General features: G+C 46.0%; 1 protein-coding gene and 1 long non-coding RNA gene across 3 annotated transcripts; both read left to right on the top strand.

Moving 5' to 3' along the window:
- The first annotated feature begins 3,889 nt into the window (after nt 1-3,889).
- Nucleotides 3,890-6,597, top strand: GJA4 (gap junction protein alpha 4). Of its 2 annotated transcripts, none has more exons than XM_082363530.1 (2): nt 3,890-3,989; nt 5,088-6,597. In XM_082363530.1, exon 2 carries the CDS (start codon nt 5,105-5,107, stop codon nt 6,104-6,106), a length of 1,002 nt encoding a protein of 333 aa, XP_082219656.1. In that variant the 5' UTR covers nt 3,890-3,989; nt 5,088-5,104; the 3' UTR covers nt 6,107-6,597. The 2 variants fall into 2 exon arrangements, with proteins under 2 accessions (XP_082219656.1, XP_082219657.1); XM_082363531.1 differs by lacking the exon at nt 3,890-3,989 and adding an exon at nt 4,042-4,950.
- A 12,916-nt stretch (nt 6,598-19,513) lies between these two features.
- LOC309614899 lies at nt 19,514-21,300 on the top strand. Its single transcript, XR_014236457.1, has 2 exons — nt 19,514-20,076; nt 20,126-21,300. It is a non-coding gene; the product is annotated as an uncharacterized lncRNA (long non-coding RNA).
- Nucleotides 21,301-27,886: the final 6,586 nt, after the last annotated feature.

Below are 27,886 nucleotides of genomic sequence, written 5' to 3'. Positions count from 1 at the left end.
CGGAGAGCCACAGGGGTCCCTCACTTCCTTCAGGGCCTGCATCAAAGGTCAGCTGCTTCATGAGAATTTCTCCCTTCTTCTATTCAAAATTGAAACCACCACCCCCTGCGCCCTGATCCTCCTTTCCTGCTTTACTCTCCACCTAACAGGTATCACCAGCTAACACATTCTATATTTTGTCTGTCTCCCTCCGGCTAGAATGTAAAGCCCACAAGACAGCGATTTTTGTTATTGCTGGTTCCTGGTTGATCTCCAGTGTCTAGGACAGAGCCGCAGCACCAGGCAGTGCTCAGTAAATAATTTGTTGAATTCATAAATTCGTACATGAGCCTGGGGCCCTGCTAGGTGCTGGGCGTGTAAACAGGACTCAGCTGCCTGCCCTCAAGGGGCTCACAGACTAATAGGGGAGGGGGTAAAGACAAAGACAAGTAAACAATGCACCCCGGGTGGGGGGAAGGGAAATGGGGATGGTTTCATGTGTACAGAGTTTCAGTTTTGCAAGATGAAAATGCTCTGGAGATCTGTTGCACAACAATGTGAATGTATGTAACACGACTAAACAGCGCACCCAGGGGCAGTAGGTGAGCCGCTGAGAACGTAAAGGCTCATCTAATCCAGAGGAGGCCGGCAAGGGGACTTCTGGGAGAAGAGACATGGAGCAAAGTCCTGAACGACTGTGGGGCTGAGCATGTGAGGGTGCCCCAGGCAGAGGGGACAACACGGACAAAGGCAAGAGTCAAGTATGGCTGGATCACTGAGTGAAAGGGGAAGAGGGAGGAGGCTGGAGAGGTAGCTGAGGCCAGGAGGCAAAGGAGAGCAGAAGGGTTTTAAGCAGGGCAGTGTGTGGTCTGATTTCTGGGGAAGGGGGGGGCTGGGCTGGAAGCCAGGAGACCAGTTGGGAGGCCACTGAGATGGTGGCCTAAACAGGGTCAGGGCAGTGGGAACAGAGGGAGGTGTGGGGATCTAAGGATGTTTCCCAGGTGGAATGGCCAGGTTGTGGGATTGTCTTGGCTGACCCCGGCTCATCCTTTCCAGGAAGGGGAGGGATCATTCAAACTCTGACCTCCAGAGCCCCTAAGGAAGGGGTGAGGGTGAGGGCAGTTCCTCCCTCCTTCCCAGTAGCTGGGATCAGAAAGGCTTTGGGAGGGCCTGGGCCCAGCCACATGAGAGGAACTCTGGGAGCAGAGGCTGCAGTGGGGGCGTGGTGAGAACCCGCCTCCAGGGACCTCCGTTCTCATGCCCTCAGGGGTCAGAATTTCGTGGGCTCCTTGTCAGCTTTGGAAATCCAGGAGACTCAGCTCGTCATGGCCCTGAGGGACAGTCCTGGAAGGGGAAGCCAGCCTAGCCTGATCCTGAAGTTGAGGTCTGAGCTGAGCCTACCACACTTGCTGCCCCAGAGGTCCTCCTGCGAGGGCTGAAGGCAGGACCCTGGGGCGCCCACCCTGGGGCACCAGGAATCCAAAGATTGAATCCTGTTGTGGAGAAACACAGGACCTTTCTGACACCGGCCCCAGGCCTTGGACCCCACCTGCCACATTCCCTTTCCTTAGCTGCCCTATCCTTCACCAACATTCTGACCCCAGCTCCCTCCCTCTCAGCCCTTTCTGCTCCCACCAAGACCAACCCACTGACCCTTTTTGTCACAAAAATGTTTTGTTACAACGTTTTTAGCCACCATCCATTGGAAAACTTTCTGTGTACTAATATTATGCTATGTGCTTTGATTGGATCTCCCATCAGCCCTATACAGTAGGAACTATTACCTCCCCAATCTATAGAGGAAGAAACTGAGGCTCAGGGGTTTAAGCAACGTGCCTAAGGGCACAGAGATAAACAGAAAAGTCTCAACTTCTAGGCCCTACTGCCTCTCCCAAGGCCGTTGAAGCCTCAGGACCTCGCAGCCCCCAGTCCTTGGGTCTTTACTCATGCTGTTCTTCTGCCTAGAATGCTCTCCCCCCAACCCCCATCTGGCTGACGAAAGCAAGTTTCACATATTGCAGTATGGGAAAGTCATTCTGGCTTGTACATGAGTTAATTCAAATTTTATGCTAACTGAAACAGCCTGTTTGTGACCTATCAAACCTACGTTGTTCATCTGCTTTAATTATTAAAGAAAAGGGTGCATTGACCAGAAGTAAAGAATGTTCATGTTAAAAATAAAGATCACGGGCTTCCCTGGTGGCGCAGTGGTTGAGAATCTGCCTGCCAATGCAGGGGACACGGGTTCGAGCCCTGGTCTGGGAGGATCCCACATGCCACGGAGCGACTAGGCCCGTGAGCCACAATTACTGAGCCTGCGCGTCTGGAGTCTGTGCTCCGCAACAAGAGAGGCCACGATAATAAGAGGCCCGCGCACCACGATGAAGAGCGGCCCCCGCTTGCCACAACTAGAGAAAGCCCTCGCACAGAAACGAAGATCCAACACAGCCAAAAATAAATAAATAAATAAATAAATAAAATTTTTAAAAAAACAAATAAAGATCACATCACGCCTCCCTTCCTGGGACGCCAATGCTGCTACTCCTTCGATGATGACTCCCTTCCTGGGTGCCAAGGCCGTACGGACTCACTGTGTGCTGTTGATCTGTGGTTTTTGGGGGTTTGGGGCTTTTTGGTTTTTGTTTTTCCTGAAACCTTGAAGGAATGTATCCCTGACTTGTTTGACGTTCTTTGTTCTGACAAGATAGAAACTGTGCTGAAAACCATGCTTCCCCAGAGCAGTTCCTGAGTTCTCTGAGAGGCTATATCCTGGACTAGAATCCTCAGTTTGGCTCAGATAAAACTCTTTTCTATTCCTACTATAGATTGTTGATTATGTCCGTCGACGTGGCTAACGCGGTCTCCTCCAGGAAACGTTCCTAACCAAGTCCCCCTGAGTCTGGTAGTTCTCAGGAGAACTTTGCGCATTTACTGTAACCCAAGGGCTGATATGCTCAGTTCCTGCCTCCTGCTCCAGCCAGTGAGAGACCCAGGCCAGAGACCACATCTGGCTGGTTTGTGAAGTCCCCAGCTCCACATACAATGCCTGCAGCACACGAGTGTTCACAGACAGGGTGATGCCTGAATGAACAATGGCGGGCTCTGCCCACCCCTAATTCCTTTGGATGTCTCCCCCCACCCCATATTTAGAGGCATGAGAATGGGATCCAAACTAAAGGTCGGGAGAGTCCCCCCCCAGCCACCACCTCCCCAGTCTCAGGTGGTCCATGGGCACTGCTTAGTGCCCTCTGATTGTGTAGCCTGCCCAGGAGTGGGGATGTTTGAGAATTCTGCAAGAACAGGGGCTGGGTAGAGACCCCAGCTCCACCACAGATGCCAGGGAGGTCAGATTATAACCCCTCTCTCCCAGTGTGGTTCCCCATGCCCTAACGAGTCTTGATTACCAAGTCCTGGAACTGCGCGGGGGCACCCCGTGGCCACCCCACAAATGAGGGGTCTTCTCCCTTCTCACCAAGGGCAAGAGGCCCCCGGGGTCAAGGAGATGCCCTTCCCTGGAGGCCCCCTCACCCTCATCCCCACCCGCCCATCCCTCACAGCCTCTCAGGCCAGTTGTCTGAGATCAGAAAGTCCTGGCTGTAATCCTTTCAAATGCAGCCACCCTGGAAAACTCACAACCCCGTAACCCCCTCCGCGAGAACCTGTTCCACAGCCAAGGAAGCTGAGGCTGGGAGAGTCTGCCGGCCTGAAGACCTCGGAGGGCAGACAGGGAAAGCAGGGGTTTCTCATCCTCTTCCCTCTCGACCCCCAGTGCCACCTCCCGGGCCCCTTCCTTGAGTGTGGCTTCAGGGAGCCTGCACCTCTCGTCCCGCCCCCGCTCGGCTCGGAACAGCGCCCGCCGCCCTCCCGCCGCTTCCTGACCCCACCCCGCCCCGCGCGTGCTATTTAAGGCGCCCCCGCCGCCAGGCGCCGTCCAGCAGGCAGGGCTCCCACGGGCGCCGCTCCGGCCGACGCGCGTCCCCACCGCCACCTGGGCCGCCGGCAGGCAGGCGGTGAGTTGGGCCGGGGCGCCACCTGCCAGCTGACGAGCGGGCAGGGACAGGTTGCCACGTGCCAGGGGTTGAGGGTGGCTGCTGGGGGACCCACCGCGGCCGCGCTCACCCAGCCTGCTGGGCCAGCCCCTGTGCTAAGCCAGGCTCCTGCCTCCTTCGGTTGCATCCTTAGAACCCTAGGCGGTAGGAATAGTATCATTTCCATTTTACAGGAGAGGAGTGCTCCGAGGTCGTCACTTATCCAAGGTCCCAGGTTGTAGAAGAGTCAGGATTTGAACCCAGGTCTGGTTCCGGAGCCTGGCTCTAAACGCCTTTGCTCCTGGGGAGAAGCACCACCCCTGCCCCTTTCCCCTACCTTCCTCCCCCCACTCTCCCCGTGACGTTCTGGGAACTTTGTGGCCTGTGCCTCCACCCTGCTATGACAGTTCCTTTCAAGAGTCTAGAATTTGGCAGCACCAGCTTTGGCAGGGGGAGGGGATGGAGAAAGGGGACAGGATCAAGTGTCGGTACTTAGCGGCAGGTGGTCAGTATCGCTGACAGGTGGCGCTGATGCAGGATGCTGCCTTGCGTGTCTAGCGTGCCTTCACCCACCCCACCATCAACTCAGAGGCTAGAGTGAGGCCAGCTGGGTGAGAGCTGATGGGGTGGGGAGTGGGGACCTGAGGCTTTGGGCCCCCTGAGAAGCTGAAGATACCACCACCACCACCCAGCCCCCCGCTGTGGGGGGACAGCCTGTCCTGGGCAAAAGGGAGGAGGGGCATGGCACAGCTGTGTGACCTTGGATACGTTCCTCAAATTCTCTATTCCCTTAGGCTCAGGAGCCTCACCTTGATCCAGACCTCCTTCGGCTGTGGTCACCCTGGGACTGCAGCTGGGAACAAGAGGGACACAGATGTGACTAGACAGGGACCCTAGCTGTACCCTTGCCAGAGCTTAGCAGTCATCATCCAAAGATCTGGGTGTGAGTCCCCAGGCCAGTCCCTTCCCCTCCTGGAGCTCAGTTTCCCTGTAGGTAAAATAGGTGTGGCCGGCCTCCCTGCTGGCCTGTTGCTAGGACAGCTGAGAAAGATGCTGACAGTGTCCTCTGTCTCCCTGCAGACGGAGGCCCAGGAGCCATGGGCGACTGGGGCTTCCTTGAGAAGCTGCTGGACCAGGTCCAGGAGCACTCGACCGTGGTGGGCAAGATCTGGCTGACGGTCCTTTTCATCTTCCGCATCCTCATCCTGGGCCTGGCTGGCGAGTCAGTGTGGGGCGACGAGCAGTCGGATTTCGAGTGTAACACGGCCCAGCCAGGCTGCACCAACGTCTGCTACGACCAGGCCTTCCCCATCTCCCACATCCGCTACTGGGTGCTGCAGTTCCTCTTCGTCAGCACGCCCACCCTGGTCTACCTGGGCCACGTCATTTACCTGTCTCGGCGCGAGGAGCGGCTGCGGCAGAAAGAGGGGGAGCTGCGGGCACTGCCGGCCAAGGACCCACGCGTGGAGCGGGCACTGGCAGCCATAGAGCGACAGATGGCCAAGATCTCGGTGGCGGAGGACGGTCACCTGCGGATCCGCGGGGCGCTGATGGGCACCTATGTGGCCAGCGTGCTCTGCAAGAGTGTGCTAGAGGCAGGCTTCCTGTACGGCCAGTGGCGTCTCTATGGCTGGACCATGGAGCCTGTGTTCGTGTGCCAGCGCTCACCCTGCCCCTACCTCGTAGACTGCTTTGTCTCACGCCCCACGGAGAAGACTATCTTCATCATCTTCATGCTGGTGGTTGGACTCATCTCCCTGGTGCTCAACCTGCTGGAGCTGGCGTACCTGCTGTGCCGCTGCCTCAACCGGGGGATGAGGGCCCGGCAGAGCCAGGACATGCCCCCAGCCCAGGGCACCTCCTCGGAGCCTTATCCTGACCAGGTCTTCTTCTACCTCCCCATGGGTGAGGGGCCCTCATCCCCGCCATGCCCCACCTACAATGGGCTCTCGTCCAGTGAGCAGAACTGGGCCAACCTGACTACGGAGGAGAGGCTGGCTTCTTCCAGAGCCCCCCTCTTCCTGGACCCGCCCCCCCAGAGTGGCCGGAAATCCCCCAGTCGCCCCAGCAGCTCTGCTTCCAAGAAACAGTATGTATAAGAGCCCGGGAAGTGTTGCTGCCTTTAGTGCAAGACTCTGCAGAGATGACTGGGGCTGGGGAAGCAGGTGCTTGCTGGCCAGAAGGCCTCACTGCATGTTGTTCTTGAACACCTGGGGCCTTCCTGGTGACCAGAGGGCACCATAGTTTCCCCTCCAGAATGTGGCTTTGTCCCAGGCACAGACAGAGGTAGCTTGGGGTGCTCTTGGCCAAGCGTGTTTGGGCCCTGTGGTCTTTTTCACCGTGTTCAAAGGGACTCGGAGACAACTTACTCCACCCCCACCCCCGTGGAAGATTCACCTCTGCCCAGGTTGTCCACACACCCTGTCCTCACAGAAAAAGGCTGGTCGAGGCTGCTGGGTCAGCCTTGATCCCACACACAGACAGAGCCTGTGCTAGATCTGGCCGTGTCAAGGGGACTGGGGTCTTGTTCTCATCACTCCTTCCTAGTTCTGCTGTTTATCCTTCTAAAATAAACAGGACTTGACCACAAGCGAGGTGTGTATTGATACTGTCATGATGTGCCTGGGGTGGGGGGACAGCTGCTTTACCCAGGCTTCCTTTTTGGTCCTGCATAATCTGTCTTTGGCCTTAGCAATCCCAACACCAGGCAGCACCTTAAACCCTCAAACTCCTACATACTGCCTCTCAGCAGCTCTGAGTCCTAAACACTGCCTTTTGAAATGCCCCAGCACCAGCCCCCTCAACCTGCCCGTTAATCAGTGGCCAAAGCAGAGTCTGTCCCCATCCTGCCCCATGGCCACCCAGTGCCCTGGCCACGCGCCCTACTGAAGTGTGCTTCCTTACTGGACACTGCTCCCCACCCTGCCTGCATGCCAGCCAAACCCTTCAGAGTCCAGCTCAAATGGGCCTGCACCCTTTGGTATTTGGGGAGGCAGGTTTAGATCACTTGCCCCCTCCTACCTTGGCCCTGTCTAGTCTGCCCACCAGAAGGAGCAACTCAAGGACCTGCATCATAAATCCTCCCCATACACCTAAAACTCACACAGTGAGAACAGACAATGGCAGTGTAGAGAGGTGAAAGGGACAGTCAGGGTCCAGTGGAGGAATCGAATCTTGCCTCTGAGTCACAAAGGTTGCAGGAAAAAAAAAATAAGCAATTGAACTAGATCTTGACAGATAAATAGGAGTCTACTGGGGAGGGAAGAGGACACCTTATTTGGACAGAAAACGGTACAAAGGCATGGAGGAGGGGAACCGTTGGGGACTGAGGGGGTGCTTAGGGCCTGATGAGCCACCTAGGATGTGGGAAGTACAGCTGAGGATAAGCCCAGTGTTGGCAGAGCTGACGTGGAAGGTGACCCGGATGGAGGGAACACTCAGTGGCCCTCGGAGGCAAGCTGTTGCCTGCTGGTTGTCCTCACCTACCCAGGGAGATCTGGGGGTGGGGTTGGAGGAGGGGATGGGGTCCATCTCACGTGGCCACATGCTTCTCCTTGAGAGCCGTTATAGGGGGTGAGCAACTTTCCCCTGTCCCATCAAGATAGGTCTTCAAAACACCAGCTCTGTATCCTTCACCCCAGAATTCACTCACTCACTGTTTACGCATCAAGTCTGAATGCTCGGCCTGATAAGTTACAGCCCTCACTCTTCCAGCTTTGGTTCCCATTGTTCCCTCTGAATCCCTGAGATCCAATCAGACCAGCCTCCTCACAGCTCCCCAAACTCACTGGGTATGTTCTCACCCTGCTCTTTTGCCAGCCTGGAGTGCCTCTTCCCCACACTTCCAAACCCCACCAGTCCTTTATACACTTCTGTACCCTGGAAAAGGCAGAGCCTGAAGCAGAAGAAAGAGTAAGATGAGTTTTGATGTTAGAGGGTCCTCAAATTAAATGCTGCCTGTAATATGTATAAAGCCATGTGGTCTTAAGTCAATCATTTCACTTCTCCAAGTCTGAGTTTTCTCAGCTATAAAATGCAGATAATATTGCCTGCCTCACAGGTGCAAGAAATAAAAACAAGAGAAAGTATATGAGTGCACCCGGCTCCTAACGCCATGCAATAAAATTCAGCTCACCCTCTCCAGCAAGGCTATCATAGGTTCTTCCTCCTCTAGGAAGCCCTCCCCCACTTCTCCAGCCAGTCTCCAGTGATGATCTCTACCTTTCGGCAATCTGGATCACTGCTTGGTATGAGCCTATTTCATCTCCCCAATGAGTCTCTAAGGACCGCCGGGGAGACGTTCTTCATTTACCATGGGCCTAGCCCTGCATTCACTTTGACTATGAAGTGAGGGATTAAGTTAGACTGGGCAGAAAGTAGACTGTTCATACGTTGGAAGGGCGTAACTCCAGGAGGCTTAGGTCCCCTTCCAAGGGATTCTCCCCAAGCCAGGCTGAGAGGCCAGATCTGTGGGGTCAGAGGTTGGTCTCTTAGAGCCAACCCAACCTGGGGGCCTGGGAGCCTGTGTTTCTGGTATCCCCTACCTGTCCTGGCTTGGAAAGGTGGGAGAAGACAGGTTTAGGTGAGTGAGGAGGGCATCCATCCCCTCCCTCAAAGCTCACCCACTCTGAGCTTGGTGCTGGGACTTGGGCCTTTGGTAAGGCTGGGGTTGGGTCCTAGACTGGTGGCCACTCAAACACAAGGGCAAATGGGCTAGGGGTTTAAGGATGAGGATAGTGTAGTGGGGATGGGACCACACAGATTAGGGCAGGGGCAGTGCGGTGAAGACTTATGAAATGAAGAGTGGCTATAAGCCCCAGCCCACCCCTATTCACTTCCTAAGGCTGTCATAACAAAGTACCACAGACTGGGTGGCTCCAATGACAGAAATGTATTGTCTCACAGTTCTGGAGGCCAGAAGTCCAAGATCAAGGTGTCCGCAGGGTTGTTTCCTTCTGAGGGCTGTGAGGGAGAATCTGTTACATGCCTCTCTCCTGACCTACGATGGGTTGCTGGCAATACCTGCCATTCCTCAGCTTACAGAATCACCCCCATCTCTGCCTTTATCTTCATATGGCATTCTCCCTGTGTGCCTGTCTGTCTCTAGGGCCAAATTTCTTCTTTTTATAAAGATACCATTCCTATTGGATTAGCCTCACCCTAATGGCTTCATTTTAACTTGCTCACCTCTGTAAAGATCCTATTTCCATATAAGGTCACATTCTGAGTGGCTGGGAGTTAGCAATACCTTTTGGGGGGACACAATTCAACCCATACCACCACCCCACGGGCCCCACTTCACGTCCAAGCACTGGTGGAGGGAGGTCAAGGAGAAGGCTAATATATATTGTACTCAGGCATCTCCTTTGTGACGTGGCCTGGATGGAACACAGCAGATTCACATCTCACGTCTTCCATCGCATTCTTCTTCCTCCCACCAGCCTATCCCTCATCACCACCAAAACTCAAGTTGGTAACAGGCAACTCTTGGTCACAGAAAAAGCCGTAGGAGGCTTGACTCCTGCCTCCCCGCCCCCACCCCCTCACTTGACTGTGGTCCTTTCCCCTCTCTGGGCCTCAGTGTCACCACTGTGAAATGAAAGGATTGGATGAGAAACAGTTATGTGGCAACTAGGCATGAAGAGCATCGCAAGGAATAACTTGCCACTAATCGTTGATCTGCAGCTCACAAGCGATGTGCTATTTTTCATGAATCAGAACAGATTCAAGGTTATTTCTATAAGGTCAATTCCAGTTAGTTGAATCCACATTGCCTTCCTGAGTAGAAGAGAAAGGGATGGGGTTATGTGGAGTGCACTGGGAATTTTTCATAACCCAAGGTCATCTTATCTGCAGCCCATGGGAGCAGTGAACGTCACGGGCCACACATAAACAAAACAGAAAGCTCGTGGGCTGGGTGATGTCAAAACTTCTGCCCCATCTAACATGCTGGCTCACTGACCACTGGGTTGCTGACCTCATGAATTTACCACTGACCTCCAGTGCCTTGACTGGAGGTCCTTCATTTCCTTTTCACACTAACGTCAGCATGACTACTGATGTTTGCAGGAAGAGGTACTCATCTCAGGATTGTTGGAACTTCTTTTTCCACCGTACAGCTTCTCCCACCAGTCCTGGCTCAGACTTCAAGGGTCACATGAGGCTCAACAGTTCTGCCCTTCCCGTCCAAGCCACATACCGATAGCCACCAGGCTGGTCCTGAGCCTGCTTTTCTCCTATTCCTCCAGCTGACTCTGATTTCCAGAAGTCTCTGGCCAACCTGCAGTTTGTCTACTTTCCTCTTAACATGTGCCACACTCCCCTGGGTGCCAGACATGATACTCCAGGTGGTCAGAATCCAGATTATCACCTCTCTTGTCTCAAAACTTCTACCTCTATTAATGCAACCTAGGGTTACATTAGCTTTTCTCTTTTCTTCTCTTTTTCATATATAGAATTTGGGGGGGGGATAACAAAGGTAATGCATGATCATTATAGACAATGAGATCCCACCATCTTGGGGTAACAACTGTTAATATTCAGAAGTAATTCCTTCCAGACTCTTCCATCCATATATTTAAATAAAATCAGAGTAAAGGTGTACCTATAATTTTGTATTCTGCTTTTTTAATTTTATATTAAATCATAAGGCTTTTCACCATGTTATCAAATATCTTAGGAAACACCATTTAATGGCTTTATCTTATGGCTTTATCATTATTTACTTAACCATGACCCTGATATTGGATTTTCAGAGTGTTTGCAACTAATTATCCTCTATTATAAATTGTACTGTGATGTGAATGTACATAAAAGTTTTCCAAATTGCCTATTTCCTTAAAAGAAAGACATTCCAAGAAGTGAAATTACTGGGTCAAAAGGTATGAAATTTAAAATTTTTTAAATTTTTAAAATTAAAAAAAAATTTTTTTAATTAAAAAAAAATTTTAATGGATTACTGATTATGAAAGTAATCCATTGTGGATGATTCAGAAATTCAGAAAAGCACAAGCAAATCATAAGTGAAGGCATCAGCTACCTCTGAGGGTGGAGAGAAGGTGGAGCTGAAAACAGGGGAGCTGACTGAAGGCGGTGGGCTCATGGGTCCCCTCCTCCATTCTGAGCAGCTAGGTGACCACCCTTCCCCTACCCTGTGGAGCGATGGGAGCTCGTTCTCTGGAGAGGATAGAACAGAGATGGACGGGGAAACACCACACCAAGTAGAGGGTGGGAGCGCCATGAAGATCATGGAGAAATGAAGTGGAAATTTATATACTGAATGGCGAGACACTCAGCCATCTCCCCCCAGCTGGCTCCCAGAGTGCTGGTTGATAGATAAGACCATAAGACTGCAGGCAGGGAAGGCTCCTTGAGGAAGTGAGCTTCAGCACCTGAAAGGTGAGGAGGCAGGCCCCAGGGAAGAGATGGGGAAGAGCATCCTAGGTAGAGGGAACAGCTGAAGAAGAAAGGAGCTGATGAACAAAGGTGATAGATATATTCATTGTTCAGGATGATTTTAGATATGAAACAAGCTTCTTTCCAGTAAAAATGTCTTGTATATTCAATAGCATCATATGAAAGTGCCCGTTTCAAAGCACCCACGCTAGCACTATTAAAAATTTCAATTCCCATGTTTATTAATTATAAATCAGAAAAAAATATATATCACCTTTCAATGCATAAGCCTTGATTACTAGTGAGCCTAAACATTTTAACACATGCGTCTTTAACACGTTTCTTCTGTGAATTTTTTTTGCCCATTTTTCGCTCATGTTTTGGTGCTTTCTGTTTAATTTGGGTAACCTCTTTATAGAGAGATTTCAACTCCTTATCTGGCATATTTGTTATTTTAAAAATTTCTCAGTGTGTTATTTTGTCCTTTTAAATTTCTATGTAGTCAAATTTGTCAATTTTTTCCTTTACAATATTTTTATACTTATACTGTTTCCCACTTTCTAAGATTATTTTTCCTCTTTGATATTTAATACTGTAACCTGTCTTGAAAATAATGAGACAAATAAATAATTATTAAATGAAATAAAGCATGAACAAATAAATTAATTTTAGCATATAATATAAGCTGAGGTGCTAATTTTTCCCCCAATAATTAATGATTCCATCAGCACTTATTGACTAATCCTTCCTACACTAATTTGTGATATCAGCTTGACTGTATACTACCTTTTTATACATAAAACAGTCTATTTCTGGACTACCTAAAATTATATTCCATCAACCTATCAAATTATATGATACTACCACCCTTTTCACGAGTGTGCCTTTGTAACACATTTTAATGTCTGGTAGAATACATTCTCCCTTTATTGTTTTTACTTTTCTTGAGAATCTTCAAAGCCAGGTATATATTCTCAAGGCAGATGTTTGAAAGAATCTTCTAAGTGGAATCTGACAGACCCAAAAGAAAAGAGCTAAAGATATGGCACTAGATGTTCCCCAAGAAAACAGACAGCTAGATGGCCAAGCCCCACCCATTCACTCAGAGCAGCTTTTTAGTGACCCACTCTCAAATATGAGCGCGCAGCCAAGGATGTCAGGTATTCGAGGGAAGCGCCTTATGTGAAAGAGTCTGAAACAAACAGAATAAAGTTTTCTAGAGGAGATAGAGATTATGTATGGAGAATAAAACTTTTTTTAACTATCACTGCTTTCTTCAGAAAGATAAAAGAGTGTATTGCATCCATGAGAAAAGAAGATGATGCTCTAAAGAAGAAATATGCAGAGAATAGCAACAAAATCAAGTTCTTGGAAAACGAAAAACATGATAGCAGAATTGAAAACTTCAATAAACATTTTGGAAGATAGCTAGGCAATCACCCCAGAAAATAGAGTAAAAGACAAAGATATAGACATTACAAAAAAAATTTTTTTTAAGTTAGAGGACCAGTACAGGAGGTCCAATTAACAGGAGTTCTAGAAAGGGGAACAGGAAAAAAAAAAAAAAAAAAGGAGTGGAAGTAATCAGAGAAAATCTTAGATTGAGAGGGCTACTAAGTGCCCAGCTCAATGGACAATATAGGTCCACACCTCTGAAATTTTTCAAAATACCTGAGACAAAGAGATGAGCCTAGAAGTTTCCAGAGACAGAGAACACAGTCTCAAGAATCAGAATGGCATCACACTTTGCAGCAATCCTGGAGGCTACATGAAAATGGATCAAAGCCTTCAAAATTCTGAGTAAAGTAATTTGCAACAGAAATTCTATACCCAGGATGATGATCAACTAAAGTAGATTATATGCTCTGTAATTGTTTTAACAGCATGATTCCTTGAAGGTTTGAACAAATTCGCCTGTAAAGCCAGTTGGACTCAATGCCTTCTTTATGTCATTCTTTAAAAATTTTTTCACTGTCACTCAGTGACTATTTGTCTACTCAGATTTTCTTCTTCATGAATCTTAGTAATTTATATTTTCCCACAAAAAAAAATTTTGCCTATTTGATTGTTTGAGCAGCCTTTTGTCATCAGACCATATATTCTCACTTTGCTTACACTTCAACTAAAAGCCTTAGTAAAATTGTTCCTTGGCTTCTTTGTGTGCCATGTGAAGACGTTTCATAATCAGGGTCATGCTAGTTTGGTAAAATATAACTGGAAAGCTTTCCAGCTAAAACCCCCAAGCCATTTACATGTGGGCTGCCACTAAGCTATTACTAAGCATAAGCTTATGTAACTGGGAATTTGGGAATTAAAAATAACACATCTGACTTACATCTGTACCAGCGAAATTCCATCATGCCCACTTCAGCCCATTGCTCCGACAAGAACCATCCTCTTAAATCTGGACTCTGTCATCTGGAATATTAGCCACTTCTAGCTTCCATAAATTGGGCTTATTTTTCATCTGGCAAATCTGAGAGTTTAATGCAATTAAATGGCCCTTCCTGGTGAAGACTATGTTTATTCCTGCATCTGTATGTATGGGGTCTTTGTTAAGTGCAAAATGCTATTTCTAAAAGGCATATTCCTTGCTCCACCCCACTCCACAGGTGGGGAGGCAGCAGAGCAAAGTATCACAGAGAACCTGAGCATGTGGGGGGACCTGATTACCCAGGTCATGCCCTGAGCTCAAAGAACGGCAGTCAGTCCAGCTTGGCTGTGACCCAGAGGAGCTCTAAAGCCAGAAACAGAAACTCGAGGGTAGACAGAGGGTGGATTCTACAAGGGGGAATGAGGGGCAGACACAGGAAGCCAAGCCCAGCACAGGGCCCAAAAGCTTCCCAAGACGAGACGTGCAAGTGTTAGGTTAGGACCACAGGTGCACAAGCCAAGTTTTAGCCACTGGAAGACCCATTCTCAGCCTTACAGTAGTTGGTCCCTGCAGAGAACAGAACTCAGTAAGGCAGGGAGCCCAGGATGGCTTCCCAAGATTGGCTCTAGAGAGGCCTCCAGGACAGAGGCGATGACAACAAGCTGTGTCAGAGCCAGACATACCTGGAGTAGAGATAACAAGGGACAACCAAGACCGAGAACTCTACCAACCCAGCAGCGACATCAATGGGAGTTTTGACATTATTTCCAAATGAGGTTACACACACAACTGCGTTTTAGTGTGTGTGTTAAAAAGCATTCAATATTGACATATTTGAAACATATCACAATTTTTGTAACTCTCTCTATACAATTCTTAACTATTTAATATAGTGAGAGCCTCAAAAAATGAAAGTAGCCCAAGCATTTCAAAAAATGAAAGTAGCCCAAGCCCAAAAAAACCTGAAAGGTTTTTTTTGTTTGTTTGTTTGTTTGTTTTTTAATATTACTCATGTCTCTGTAAGCAGCCAGAAGAATATTACTCTTTTACTTATTTATTTATTTATTTGGTTGCTCTGGGTCTTAGTTGCCGCAGGCGGGCTCCTTAGATGGGGCTCACCCGCTCCTTAGTTGTGGCATGTGGGCTCTTTAGTTGTGGCATGCAAACTCTTAGTTGCGGCATGCATGCGGGATCTAGTTCCCTGACCAGGGATCGAACCTGGGCCCTCTGCATTGGGAGCACAGAGTCTTACCCACTGCGCCAGCAGGGAAGCCCCCACCTGAAAGGCTTTGAAAAGAGAAACCTGGACTAAATATTTTGATAGTCTGGTTTTCTAGGCCTCCTCCACTGGCCCATGAGTTCCCTAAGGGCCTGGAGTATGCATCCTCAATACCCAGAATCAGAAAACTCTCATACAGAGTAACCACTTTTTGAACCAGGAGAATGGGTTCATTCAGGTTTATAGAATTTAATTGAACCGAACTCAGACATTCTAGTAGGGCTCAGCAGAGAACACTTTCAAAAGAGTAAAGTCCATGAGCTTATTTATAGGATATGAAGAAGTAGAGAGCAGGGGAGACCTACCCAATCCACAGACAATTTAGAAGAAAGCTCCAAAATGCTGCATGGAAGGCAGGTAAGAGTCACAAAAGGAAAGGAAGCTATATCCCTGGAGCCTGGAGCAGGGGCTGAGGAAATGTGGCAAACAGAGACCTAGGCAGATAAGGGAAGTATATTCTCTGGGGGTCAGCAGCTGGGTCTGAACAAGCATCTGAACCTCTTCCCAATGGGGAAGGAGTCCTAAGATAAATTGAGGGCAGGGTCTACCTCCCAACATGGAAGCTGAAGTGAGGAGATAGGACCTCGTTCCTGGAACCTAGCAAGCAGAGCTTGAGCCCATGACTTAATTTCAGCCAATCAGATGTTTCTACCCAAGACTCTTCAGGAAGGGCTGCCAAGACACAGGGCACTTAGAGATGAGCCCACTGGTATGATGATGTCTTAGTTCAGGCTGCTATATTATAATGAAAGTACTAAAAAACTGGGTGGCTTAAACAACAATTTGTTTCTCACAGTTCTAGAGACTGGAAGTCAGAGGTCAGAGTGCCAGCACAGTCGGTTTCTGGTGGGGACCCTCTCCCTGGTTTCTTCACATGGCAGAGAGAGGGTAGCAGGGAGCAGGGAGTGGGTGGGGAGCAAGCTCCTCCTGTCTCTTCTTATAAGTTCACTAATCCCAGCACAAGTGTTCCACACTCATGACCTAATCACCTCTCAAAGGCCCAATCTCCAAATATTATCATCTTCAGGATTAAGGTTTCAACATATAAATTTTGGGGGGGGGGGGACACAAACATTCATTCCATAGCAGATGGTAAGTGCCCAGGGACTACTGAATCCAAGAACAACGGTAGGATGTGTCCAGTGACACATCAGCCCTAGCTGAGGAGTCCTAAGCAAACCATTTCCATGCTTGGATCTTAGCAGGCTTTGTCTTCCCTAGAGCTTGTTCAAGACCAGTTCTCAGCCTTCTGGGTCAATTCTATGAGCTACTTAATACCTTCCCAATTAAATTCCTTTTCTGTTTAGATTAATCATAAATAATTTAATAATTAATAATTAATCAAATACTGATTTCAACCAAGAGCTTGACAAAGCCTATATAATTCTCTGACGTACTCCATAGACGTCATCATCCCATCATTGGTTAAAATGTTGACCAGAACAGAGTCTAGGATACAGCTCTACAGCAGGCCACTAGAGCCCCTCCCTCATTCATATTTCCCCAGCTTTGGGAAACCACACTTGATGAACACTTTGGAAGTTATTTTGACTAACATAATATCACATACACGACTTTAATATGGTATTTGCAAATATCATGACTATTCATTCAACAAATATTTATCCTCAGTAAATAGCCTGCCATATTCCAAACATTGTACTAAGCTCTGGGGATCAGTAGAAAATGAAATAGATCTAGTCTCTGTCTACAAGGAACTTAATAGTCTAATGAGGGAGACAGAAGTTAAATAAAGCGTATAAATATAAGATTACAAATTGTGAATAAATGCTATAAAGGAAAATAATTTCCCTATAAGGGGGAATAACAGGGATATCTTATTTACTGGAGGTTTCAGAGGAAATGAGGCCTGAAGGATAAGAGGGTATCAGCCAAAGGATTGGGGAACAGGAAAGGAGAAATCCAGGGGAAGAGAAAAGCTTGTACAAAATGACCATATAGCTGATGCGATGCAATATAAAACAGAAATGCTGGATAAAATTTTACAAACAACTTTTCAAGTGGAGAGCTGAGCTGAAAAGAGACATCAAAACTAAGGAGGAAAACTTAAAATCAAAGTGAGTATGTGGGCACCAATGCTTTTGTTGTCCTGCTTTTGGTAACAGGGGATTGGCTCTTAACAATGATGTGGGAATAGGAGACAAGGCTTTGGGCCCACCTGTGGCAGAGCTGGAATTGAGACTCCTGCATAAAGCCAGTACTTTCTTTCTCTCAGCCCTAGTACTAGTAGGAAAAAAAATGCCTCCCTTGAGATTTAATAACCACAAACCTGTTCTCATGAGTATGGAGTTCGAATTTCTTCTCCTTGCAATATCCAGGTACCCCTAAGCTCAGAAATTAACATAATAAGTAGTCCTTAGCTAATGAAACTTAGGGCACCTGGTAGAAATTGAAAGAAAGTCATGCTTGAGGAATGTTTCCTCAAGCAAAGCCACATGGAAGTCCCATAAAAATAGCACCACCATATACGAACACACAACACAAAATTACAAAACACACAAGAAAGTAATGCACTATGAATAAGGGTGAGCAAAAACAACATACAGAAGAATCTGACCTCGAAAAACTTCGAATCATTGAACCATGGGATAGATTCAGTAGATCGAATTGTGATAGATTGAATTACTGACCCAATACTTATCCTTCCTTGCATCCACACCCTTGCTATGGTTTCATTGTAGGCAGAGTGTGCTTATACACCCCTTAACTTACAGCTTGCCTAGATGCCTTGTTTTGACCAGAGGCATGGGGAGGAAGTGACCATAGATCAGTCCCCAGACTAAGCCTTAAGAAACCTCAAGTGTTTCTGTTTGTTCTTTTGTGCCTCTGCAACCATTATGAGAAGATTTTCCCCTGAGTGGCAGTTGCCCCTGAACTAACACTCTAGAAGCGGAGCTGACCACAGACCTGCAGTGAGAAGTAGAGCCATGCCAGCTACCAGAGGCTCCCAACTGAACCTAGCCTAGTTCTGCAGAGCTGCCCCAGCCAATAAACAGATGCATAAGAATACATGATTTTTGTTGTAGGCCACTCAGTTTTTGGATGATGTATTATCCAATATTATTATGGAAATAGCTAAGTTATACAAACAAGTATGTTTAAAATGACTAAGAAAAAAAGAAGGAATAAAAAAGGGAGAAAGATGGGCTTCCCTGGTGGCGCAGTGGTTGAGAATCTGCCTGCCAATGCAGGGGACACGGGTTCGAGCCCTGGTCTGGGAAGATCCCACATGCCGCAGAGCAACTGGGCCCGTGAGCCACAACTACTGAGCCTGAGCGTCTGGAGACTCTGCTCCGCAACAAGAGAGGACGCGATAGTGACAGGCCCGCGCACCGCGATGAAGAGTGGCACCCACTCGCCGCAACTGGAGAAAGCCCTCACACAGAAACGAAGACCCAACACAGCCAAAAATAAACATAATAAATAAATAATAAATTAAAATTTAAAAAAAAAAAAAGGGAGAAAGAAAGACATTTTTAAGAAATAAATGTCCATGCATTTTAGAAAAAAAACTAAATCAAACTTACAGAAAAATTTTACAAGTTATTGAAGTTAAAACTAATGGAGAATTGTGCTTCTACTCACAAAGGATTAATTGCTATGAAAATTTTCCTCCCATCATAAACAACTAGAAAATACAGACAAAATATATGAAATAACTCCTTTGGACATTGGGCAATAGGCAGTGAAGGGCTATGATCTCTGAAGGGAAATAAACAAGGTGAGCACTGCAATTACCCCAGTTTACTATGTGGGAACAGTTTCCTGGCCGCAAAGCAGGGAAGAGGAACCCAAACAGAGACCAACAGTCTTGCTGAATTGAAGAGAAAGAGATCAGAGTTCAAGGAAGCCAAGACAATTAGACTTTCTGGGGTAGAGTGCCACAGAAGATGGAACTTCACAGAGAGCTCCAGAGATCTTTAGAAAATTCCCCTTGAGTCCATGGTGAAACTCCATGAAGACAGAGCAAGAATCACTGGAAAACTATGAGCTGAACAAATCCTGGAGCTCCAAAGGTCTAGGAATAGTTTGTGTCCCCACCTACCAGAGTGAGAGACCACATAATATATGGGGTGTTGAATAGTCCTGACATGAGTATCATGTAGTAGCGGGGCTAAATTAGCCACAAACTAAAGGATCCTCTGGATTTCCCCTAACAAAACTTAAAAACAAGCCTCAAGAGGTTCTAACTAATCCCAAGTAAGTTAGTTGCACGCTAGGGCATTTTAACATTTAAAAAATAAATACAACAAAATCCAGCATCCAAAATGTACAACTCACAATGTCCAACACTCAATAAACATTACCACAAATGCAAAGATGCAGGAAAATGTAACTCATAACCAGGAGGAAATTTAACCAAAGGAAACAGACCCAAGAATGATAGAGACGATGAAATTAGCAAAAAGCAAGTTAAAAGAGTTATTATATATATATATAAATTATGCTCAAGCATATAAAGAAAAACATGAACATACTGAAGACAACAGTGGAAGACATTTGGACTTCCCTGGTGACACAGTGGTTAAGCATCTACCTGCCAATGCAGGGGACACAGGTTCGACCCCTGGTCTGGGAAGATCCCACATGCCATGGAGCGACTAAGCCCGTGCGCCACAAATACTGAGCCTGTGCTCTAGAGCCCGTGAGCCACAACTACTGAGACTGCGTGCCACAACTACTGAAGCCCATGCACCTAGAGCCCGTGCTCTGCAACAAGAGAAGCCACCGCAATGAGAAGCCCGTGCACTGCAACAAAGAGTAGCCCCCACTTGCCGGAACTAGAGAAAAGCTTGGGCCAGCAACAAAGACCCAATGCAGCCAAAAATTTAAAAAAAATAAAATAAGTTAAAAAAAAAAACTGAGCAAGCCAAAACAAGACGGTGCAACAGTTTTTTAAAGTTTTTTTAAAAAGATCAATCTAGAACTCTAATCCCAGGGAAAATATATTTCAAAAGTAAGTGAGACTTCTGGATTCCACTCATCTGGTTTCTTACTTAGTATGTAAGGAGCTTAGAGCTCCACTCCTTCCTAACAACAAGTAAAAAGCTGAACAAACTGAAAAATCAACAACTCTTCCTGGATCTGTAAGAGAAGTAAACCACTGTCCCCACAAAAGGAGAGACCAACAGGCAAATATAGAAAAATCACAACATTCCAGATCCATGAGCTGAAACCTCTGAGGGAACCAGTGCTGGGGTAGGAAACCTAAACTGTAATTGATGAATCCTGGAGTCTCCGTGTAGACAGGTCTGAGAGTCAAAAACCAGGGGAACCTATCATGGGGAAGGAGGGTCCTCACACTTCTGTGAGTTTTACATTCAGGATCTCACCTAGGTTCTCACAATGAATATCAGAAGAAAAAGTCCCCCTTCTGGCAGAGGGAGGGGGAAAGTAGCCATTTCAAAATACATCAGAGCATTCTATTCTTCTTATCAAGGACTGTCCTCAGGAGAAACGATTTAACCAGAGCCTAACCTGCTGGAGTTTTATCAGAGCCTAACTGACCTGGGGGGAAGGGAAATACTCAACTCTGGCCCCCTATTGCCAACTTGTCTCACCAAAGGGAGGGAGGGAGGAAATATCTAAGAAGAACTTATGAAGCTCACAGTCCAGAAGCACAGGCTCATTAAAAGACTGAGACTAATCATAGGAGTAGAGAACACTTCCCCTGTCCCCACACCTTACCACCACATTACTAAGGTCCTATTTACAGCAGTTCCTTTCACCCAGTACATTATGACCAGCTAGCAAAAAAAAATTACAAGGCATACTAAAAGGCAAAACTACAGTTTGAGGAGACAGAGCAAACATCAGAACCAGACACAGATATGAAAGGGATGTTGGATTTATCAGCCAGGGAATTTAAAACAACTATGATTAATATGATAAGGGCTGTAATGGATAAAAGAGACAAGATGCAAGAACAGATGGTCAATGTAAGCAGAGAGACAGAAATTCTAAGAAAGAATCAAAAAGAAATACTAGAGATTAAAAAAAAAGTATAGAATTGAAGAATGCCTTTGAGGGGCTTATAAGTAGAGTGGACACAGCTGAGGAAAGAATCTCTGAGCTTGAAGATATCTCAATAGAAAATTCCAAAAATGAAAAAAAGAACAAAAAACCTAAACTAAAAGAAAACAGAAGAGAATATCCAAGAGCTAGGGGATAACTACAAAAAGTATAATATACACAAAATGGAAATACAAGAAGAAAAAGAGAAAGGAACAGAAGAAATATTTGAAGCAATAATGACTCAGAATTTCCCCAAAATTAATGTCTGATACCAAATCACAGACCTAAGAAGCTCAGGGAACAACAAGCAGGATAAATGCCAGAAATACTAAACCCAGGCATATCATATTCAAATTGCAGAAAATCAAAAACAAAGAAAAAATCCTGGAAGAATTCAGAGGGAAAAAACACCTTACCTATAGAGGAGTAAAGATAAGAATTACATCTACCTCTCCTCAGAAACTACGCAAGCAAGAAGAAAGTAAATTGAAATAAAGTATTAAGAGAAAAAAGTCACCAACCTAGAATTCTGTACCTAGCAAAATTATTCTTCAAAATGAAGGAGAAATAAAGACTTCCCAGACAAAGAAAAATTGAGGAAATTTGTTGCCTGTAGATCTGCCTTTCAAGGAATGTTAAAAGAAGTTCTTTAGAGAGAAGGAAAATTATATAGACCAGAAACTCAGACCTACATAAAGAAAGAAACAACATCAGAGAAAGAATAAGTGAAGCTAAAATAAAAACTTATTTTTATGCTTGTTGCTCTAGCAGATAACAGTTTGTTCAAAAATAATAGCAAATATGTATTTGAGTGTATGTGCATTTATGTATAACTGAAATGTATGAAAGTGACGATACAATGAACAGTAGGGAGGAATTAGGATTATTTTGTTATTATAAGGTATTCACACTACCCATGAAGTGGTATAGTATTATCCGAAAGTAGATTTGGATTATTTGTAAATATATATTGCAAGCTCTAGAGCAACTACTAAAAAAAGTTAAAAGAAATATAACTGATATGCTAAAAAAACAAAGAAGATGGAATCATATAAAAATGTTCAGTTAGGATTTCAAAGACTATAAAAAAGGAATGAAAATATCTTGTTATTTTTTTCATAATCTTTACATATTGGAATGGTAATATTTGGGGTTAGATAAAATATAATTAAAATCAAAAAAAATGTTCAGTTAAAACCACAAAATTCAGAAAAAGAGTGAAAGACAAAAATAACAAAGAACAAGGGCAACAAATAGAAAAGAGTAACAAATATGGAAGATAATAACCTAACTATATCAATAATCTCTTTAAACATCAATGGTGTAAGTACACCAATTAAAAGACAGTTATTGGGAATTCCCTGGTGATGCAGTGATTAGGACTCAGTTTCTTCACTGCCAGGGCCCGGGTTCAATCCCTAGTCAGGGAACTAAGATTCTGCAAGCCATGTGGCACAGCCAAAAAGAAAAAAGACAGTTAAACAGTTATTGTCTGAATGGATCACAAAATAAGACCCAACTATATGTTGTCTATAAGAAATCCACTTTAAATATAGATTAAGAGTAAGTTGATGGAGAAAAAGGTATCATGCTAACACTAACCAAAAGAAAGTAGGACTAGCTGTATTAATTTCAGACAGGGCAGACTTCAGGGCAAGGAAAGTTATTGGTGATAAAGAGGGGCATTACATAACAATTAAAGGAACAATTCTCCAAGAAGATATAACAATCATCAATGTGTAAGCATCTAACAGAACATCAAAATATGTAAGGCAAAAACTGATAAAACTGCAAGGAGAGAAAGATGTATCCACTATTACAGTAGGAAACTTCAACACCCCTCTATCAGAAATGAACATTATGACTAAGTGGGCATAATTCCAGAAGTGCAAGTTTGGTGTAACTAGAAAATCAAAACCACATGATTATTTCAATAGATACAAGAAAAGCATTTAATAAAATTCAACATGTATTCATGATTAAAAATTCTCAGTAATCTAAGAATAGATGAGAACTTCTACAATCTGATAAAGCATGTCTACAAAAATCCTACCGCTAACATTATACTTAAGGTGAATTAGGCAAGGATGTCTTCTATTCAGCATTTTACTGGACAATGCAATGAGGCAAGAAAAAAAAGGTATACAGCTTTGTAAAGAAAGAAGTCAAATGGTCTTTATTCTCAAATGACAAGATCGTTTAGAAAATTCTAAGGAATCTACAAAATAAAGAGATACTAGAACTAATAAGTGAATTTCATGAGATCTCAACTTACAAAGTCAATGTATAAAAATCAACTTTATTTTTATATACCACAAAGGATAATTGGTATTGGAATTTCTAAAGTACCATTTGTAATAGCATCAAAACTATGACAAACTAGGGATCAATTGAACAACATGTGTAAGATCTGTACCCTGAAAAGTACAACACATTGTGGAGAGAAATTAAAGAAGATCTAAACAAATAAAAGCTATACCAGGTTCATGGATAATAAGGCTCATTGTTTTTAAGATGTTGATTCTTCTGATTTATAGATTAAATACAACATAAGTTAAATATATATAGATTTAAATACAATCACAATTTTAAAATCCCAGCAGGCTTTTTGGGTAGAAATTATCCAGCTGACCGAAACTTAGTTAAAAATGCAATATTCCTCGAAAAAGAAGTAGGTTGGAGGACATACACTACCTGTTTTAAGGACTTACTATAAACTACTATAATCAAAAAGATGTGGTGTTGGTATAGGAATAGACAATAGATCAACAGAACAGACTAGAAAATCCAGAAATAGACCCATATATATGGTGTCAGTTGATTTTTGACAAAGATGTAGGATAAATAAATGGGTAAAGGATGGTTTTTTTTTCATTAACTGGTCCTGAAACAATTGGATATGGAGGGGAAAAAGGAACCTGAGCCCTTTCCTCACACCATACATAAAAATTAACCCTAAGTAGGTCAAAAACCTAAACATGAGAGCTAATAATAAGAAAACTTCTAGAGGTAAAAAGAAGATAAATTCTTGGGTTGGATAAAGATTTGTGAACTTGGATTAGGTAAAGATTTCTTAGATAGAACACAAAAAGCACAAACCATGCAAGAAAAAATTGATAAATGGGAATTCATCAAAAGTAAACTGAAATACATGAAAAGACGCTCAATAATATAAGTAATTAAGGAAACACAAATTAAAACCACAATGAAATATCACAACAAAACCCAGTAGAAAGGACAAAAGACTAATCATACCAACAACATGGATGAATTTCAAAAACATGCTAAGTAAAAAAATCAAACATAAAAGACAATGTGTTATATAATTCCATTTATGAAATTCTAGAAAAGACAAAACTTCAATGCGAGAAAGCAGATTGATGGTTGCCAGTTTCCTGGGCTGTAAGTGGGGAGCCCTCCCTATTTGTACCTACCTCATAGGGTTGTTGAAGGATTAAGTGAGAGTTAAATGAGGTAACCTCTATAGGGAACTTAGCACAGACCTTGCCCATGGAAAGAATTCAGCGATTGTTAGCTATATTTTTTAAATCATTGATATTTTTGTGGCAGAGCCTGCTAGGATTCACCCATATCATGTCATCCTCTTCTTCCTGGACATGCTGCAGGACCCCATTTCTAGCCTCCCTGCATTTAGGTAGGACCACACAACTAGTTCTCACCCATAAAATGTGGATGAAAGTGATATGAGTTACTTCTGGGCAAGGCAGTTAGGAGTGGGTTGCTTTCTCCATGATCTCTCTGTTTGCTGGAGGATGGAGAGGATCCAGTGGAGGACTCAGACCCTAAAAGACAATGAAACCACAATATGGAAGAAGCCTGGGTCCCTGAATAACTGCATAAAACAGAGCTCCCTCCTTCCCGCACTGGACTGTGAAATAAGCAAAAAATAAACTTTTCCTGTATTAAGCCATGGAGAGTTAGGTGAGTTTTTATTGTTGGTGTTATTGTTACAGCATTAGCCCGCCTGACTAATCATATATATGTGTACCCATCCTTATCCTTCGTACTCTGAACACAACTCCCCAAAGCCTTAGTTAGTGCTAGGCTCCGCTTCCCACTCTTCAGTTTCCGTCCCTGGCTCTATGCTCAACCTCCATCTTTACTTCCTCTTATAGTCCTTAGTCCAAAGTCACTGATAGACCGAATCCCACCAACAATTCAAGGTTCTAAGTAGCGCGTCTTTATCTCTAGGCAGTGAGGCACAATAGAATGAACATGGCTTGGCATTTCTAAGACCTAAATCCAAATCTCTCCATTAAATTACCAGCCATGTGACCTTGGCTGTGTGACTCTGAGACTCAGTGTCCCCATCTGTAAGATGGGGGTAGCAACATCTTCTTCAAATGATTGTTGTGAAGGTTAAACTAGGTAAGAGATGGCAGGGCCTACACAGCCTGATATACTAAGTCCTGCAGTGGACCCAAAACTACTTGCCTCATCCCCAAGGGCTACCAAGGCTGGCCAGGCTCCCAGGAGCCAGTCTACATTTCAGAGGGCTGTGAATGCGTGGGGAGGTACTCCTGGCCCCAGGAGGGACAGCATCTGCTCAGCCCCCTTCCTGTACCCATAGAGACAAAACCATAGACCTCTTACTGCAAATATTGTGGCAACCTCCTTTAAATCACACATTGACAATAACACCAACAGCACCAATCATGTACTAATGCTAGTTACAGCCTATTGGGTTTATTGTGTTGCATAGTCCCCAGAAGAAAATAAGATGCTAGAAGCACACTTCACTTTCGCAACAAGCCTATGAGGTACTTATTCTACCGATGAAGAAAGTAAGGTTCAAAGAGGATAAGTAACCTACTGAAAGCCACATAGCCACCAGGTAGCAAAGCTAGAAATTGACCTATTCATATGTTCAATCGTCCACTGATTTAGTCAACAGATCATTTCTCCTATCTGCTCTGTGCCAGGCCCTATGTTGGGCCTGGAGACACAAAGATGCAAGGAGACCAAGTCCTCAAGGTGCACGTGGGAAACAGACCCATGACATTAGCTACAGTCCCAGGCGGAATGGAGCCTGTGCAATGCTGGGCCCTCTCTGGTCCCCTCCCCCCATTCTGCTACCTTCCAGAGCTGCAGAACCCCAGCAACAGCCCAGAGACATTTCCTGAGGCCACTGTTTTCCTTGGCCCCGTGGTGGGAGACAGCGTGCCCAGCAAGGTGGAAAACAAGGCAGGGGAGAGGGAGCAGAGCTCCCAGCAACCTGTCCCTGTTGCTGGTGGGAGCATGGAACAGAGGGGGCTGCCCTTGCACCCACCCACCAGCCCCTCCAGGCCATTGTTCCCTTGTTGTCACAGGGGGCTCAGCTGGGGCCCGCAGACCGGGGGCTTCCTCCCCAGCCCGCCAGCCCGCCGCGCTTGGACAGCTGGAGGAAACAGGCGCTGGAGAGCCCGCTCTCCACTCCAACAACAACAGGCTGCCTGCCCACTGGCGGCCTTGCTGGGGGGCCGGCCTGGAGCCAGAGAGGCCCCCCACTCCACCCCGCCGCTGGCAAAACATGTTTTCTTGTTTTCTAAGGGGAGGAGGAGGCCCGTACCCATCCTGGGTAAACACGGGAGCTGATAAGCACAGACAGGCCTGGCTGCCAGGCTGCCAGCTGGGGCCATGGAGGCAGGGGCAGAACCAGGCCCACCCGGGAGACCATTCAGGCCAGAATGCCAGGTTCAGAGCAAGGTCCTGGCCACTCCGGGGATAAAGCACCCAACCCCAAAGCTGCCTTTACTGAAGAGGGGAGACCCCAGGGGCTGTCAGGCTACGAGCACCACCACTGACCTCAGAAGCACAGTGCCCTAACCTTTGAGGGCAGAAGTGCCCCATCCACGGGTGCCTGCTTCTCGGCCATTCTCTATGCCATCACCATTTTCAGCCCTCAGAGAATGTGAAATGTAAGGCCTGCTGCCCCTCACGTTTCTCAGATAAGGAGACAGAGGTTTAGGGAGGCAAAGCGACTCATCCAAGGCCACACGGCGACTGGTGCACAGTTGGGATGTGAATCCACACCTGCCGGATCCCAAAGGCCATGTCCCTCTGATCACGCCCTAGCCAGCCCCACAGCCCTTTGTATTTGCAGGGGTCTTTAGCTTACGAAGCACTTATGAGCTTACCGTATTACTTTCTAAGGGCTGCAGTGGGAGCCATTATCAACCTGCCATTTTTATCAGGAAGCCGTTAGTGTCTTAGTTTGCATTCCCCCCAAAGTAGACCCTGAGGTAAGGGTTTCAATGCAAAGCCATTTATTCCGGAGTTGATCCCAGGAAGCTCCTATAAGGGAGGGAAGGGAAGAAACAAATACAGGGTGCATCAGGAGGCTGGGACTGCTGTGGGCAACTGGGACTCAGTCCTGCCGGAGACCTCTGGGACACAACACGGAACAGAATCGTCCCCCAGAGACAAAGGGAAGCTGCAATATTTACCCACCACTCCTGCCCAGCTTTGGTTGAGAGCTAAGGTGCTACTCCTGGCCCCTTAGTTCTCCAAGCCTTCAGACTGCCCTGTGAGGGGGGCTGAGCATGATCCCACAACCAGAGAAAGTCCTCAGGCAGAGAAATGCAAGTTGACATAACAGTATGTGCGGGAATAGTCAGGGCCCAGAGGACATGAGTGGGGCACTGACAGGCCCTGCAACAGTTAGTAAAACAGGCAGCACCACTCCCATGTGGCAGATGTAACCCCTTGTGTTCTTAGGCCACACCATCCTCATACCTATGCATACTAGAACTCTGGTCCCAAAGGCCCCTCTTCATCTCTAAGTGACGTTCAGAC

Source organism: Balaenoptera borealis (assembly GCF_965194805.1).
Source record: "Balaenoptera borealis genome assembly, chromosome: 1".
Taxonomy (NCBI): Eukaryota; Metazoa; Chordata; class Mammalia; order Artiodactyla; family Balaenopteridae; genus Balaenoptera; species Balaenoptera borealis.
The sequence above is the reverse complement of the archived record's forward strand: the minus strand, read 5'-3'. Positions and strand labels throughout refer to the sequence as shown.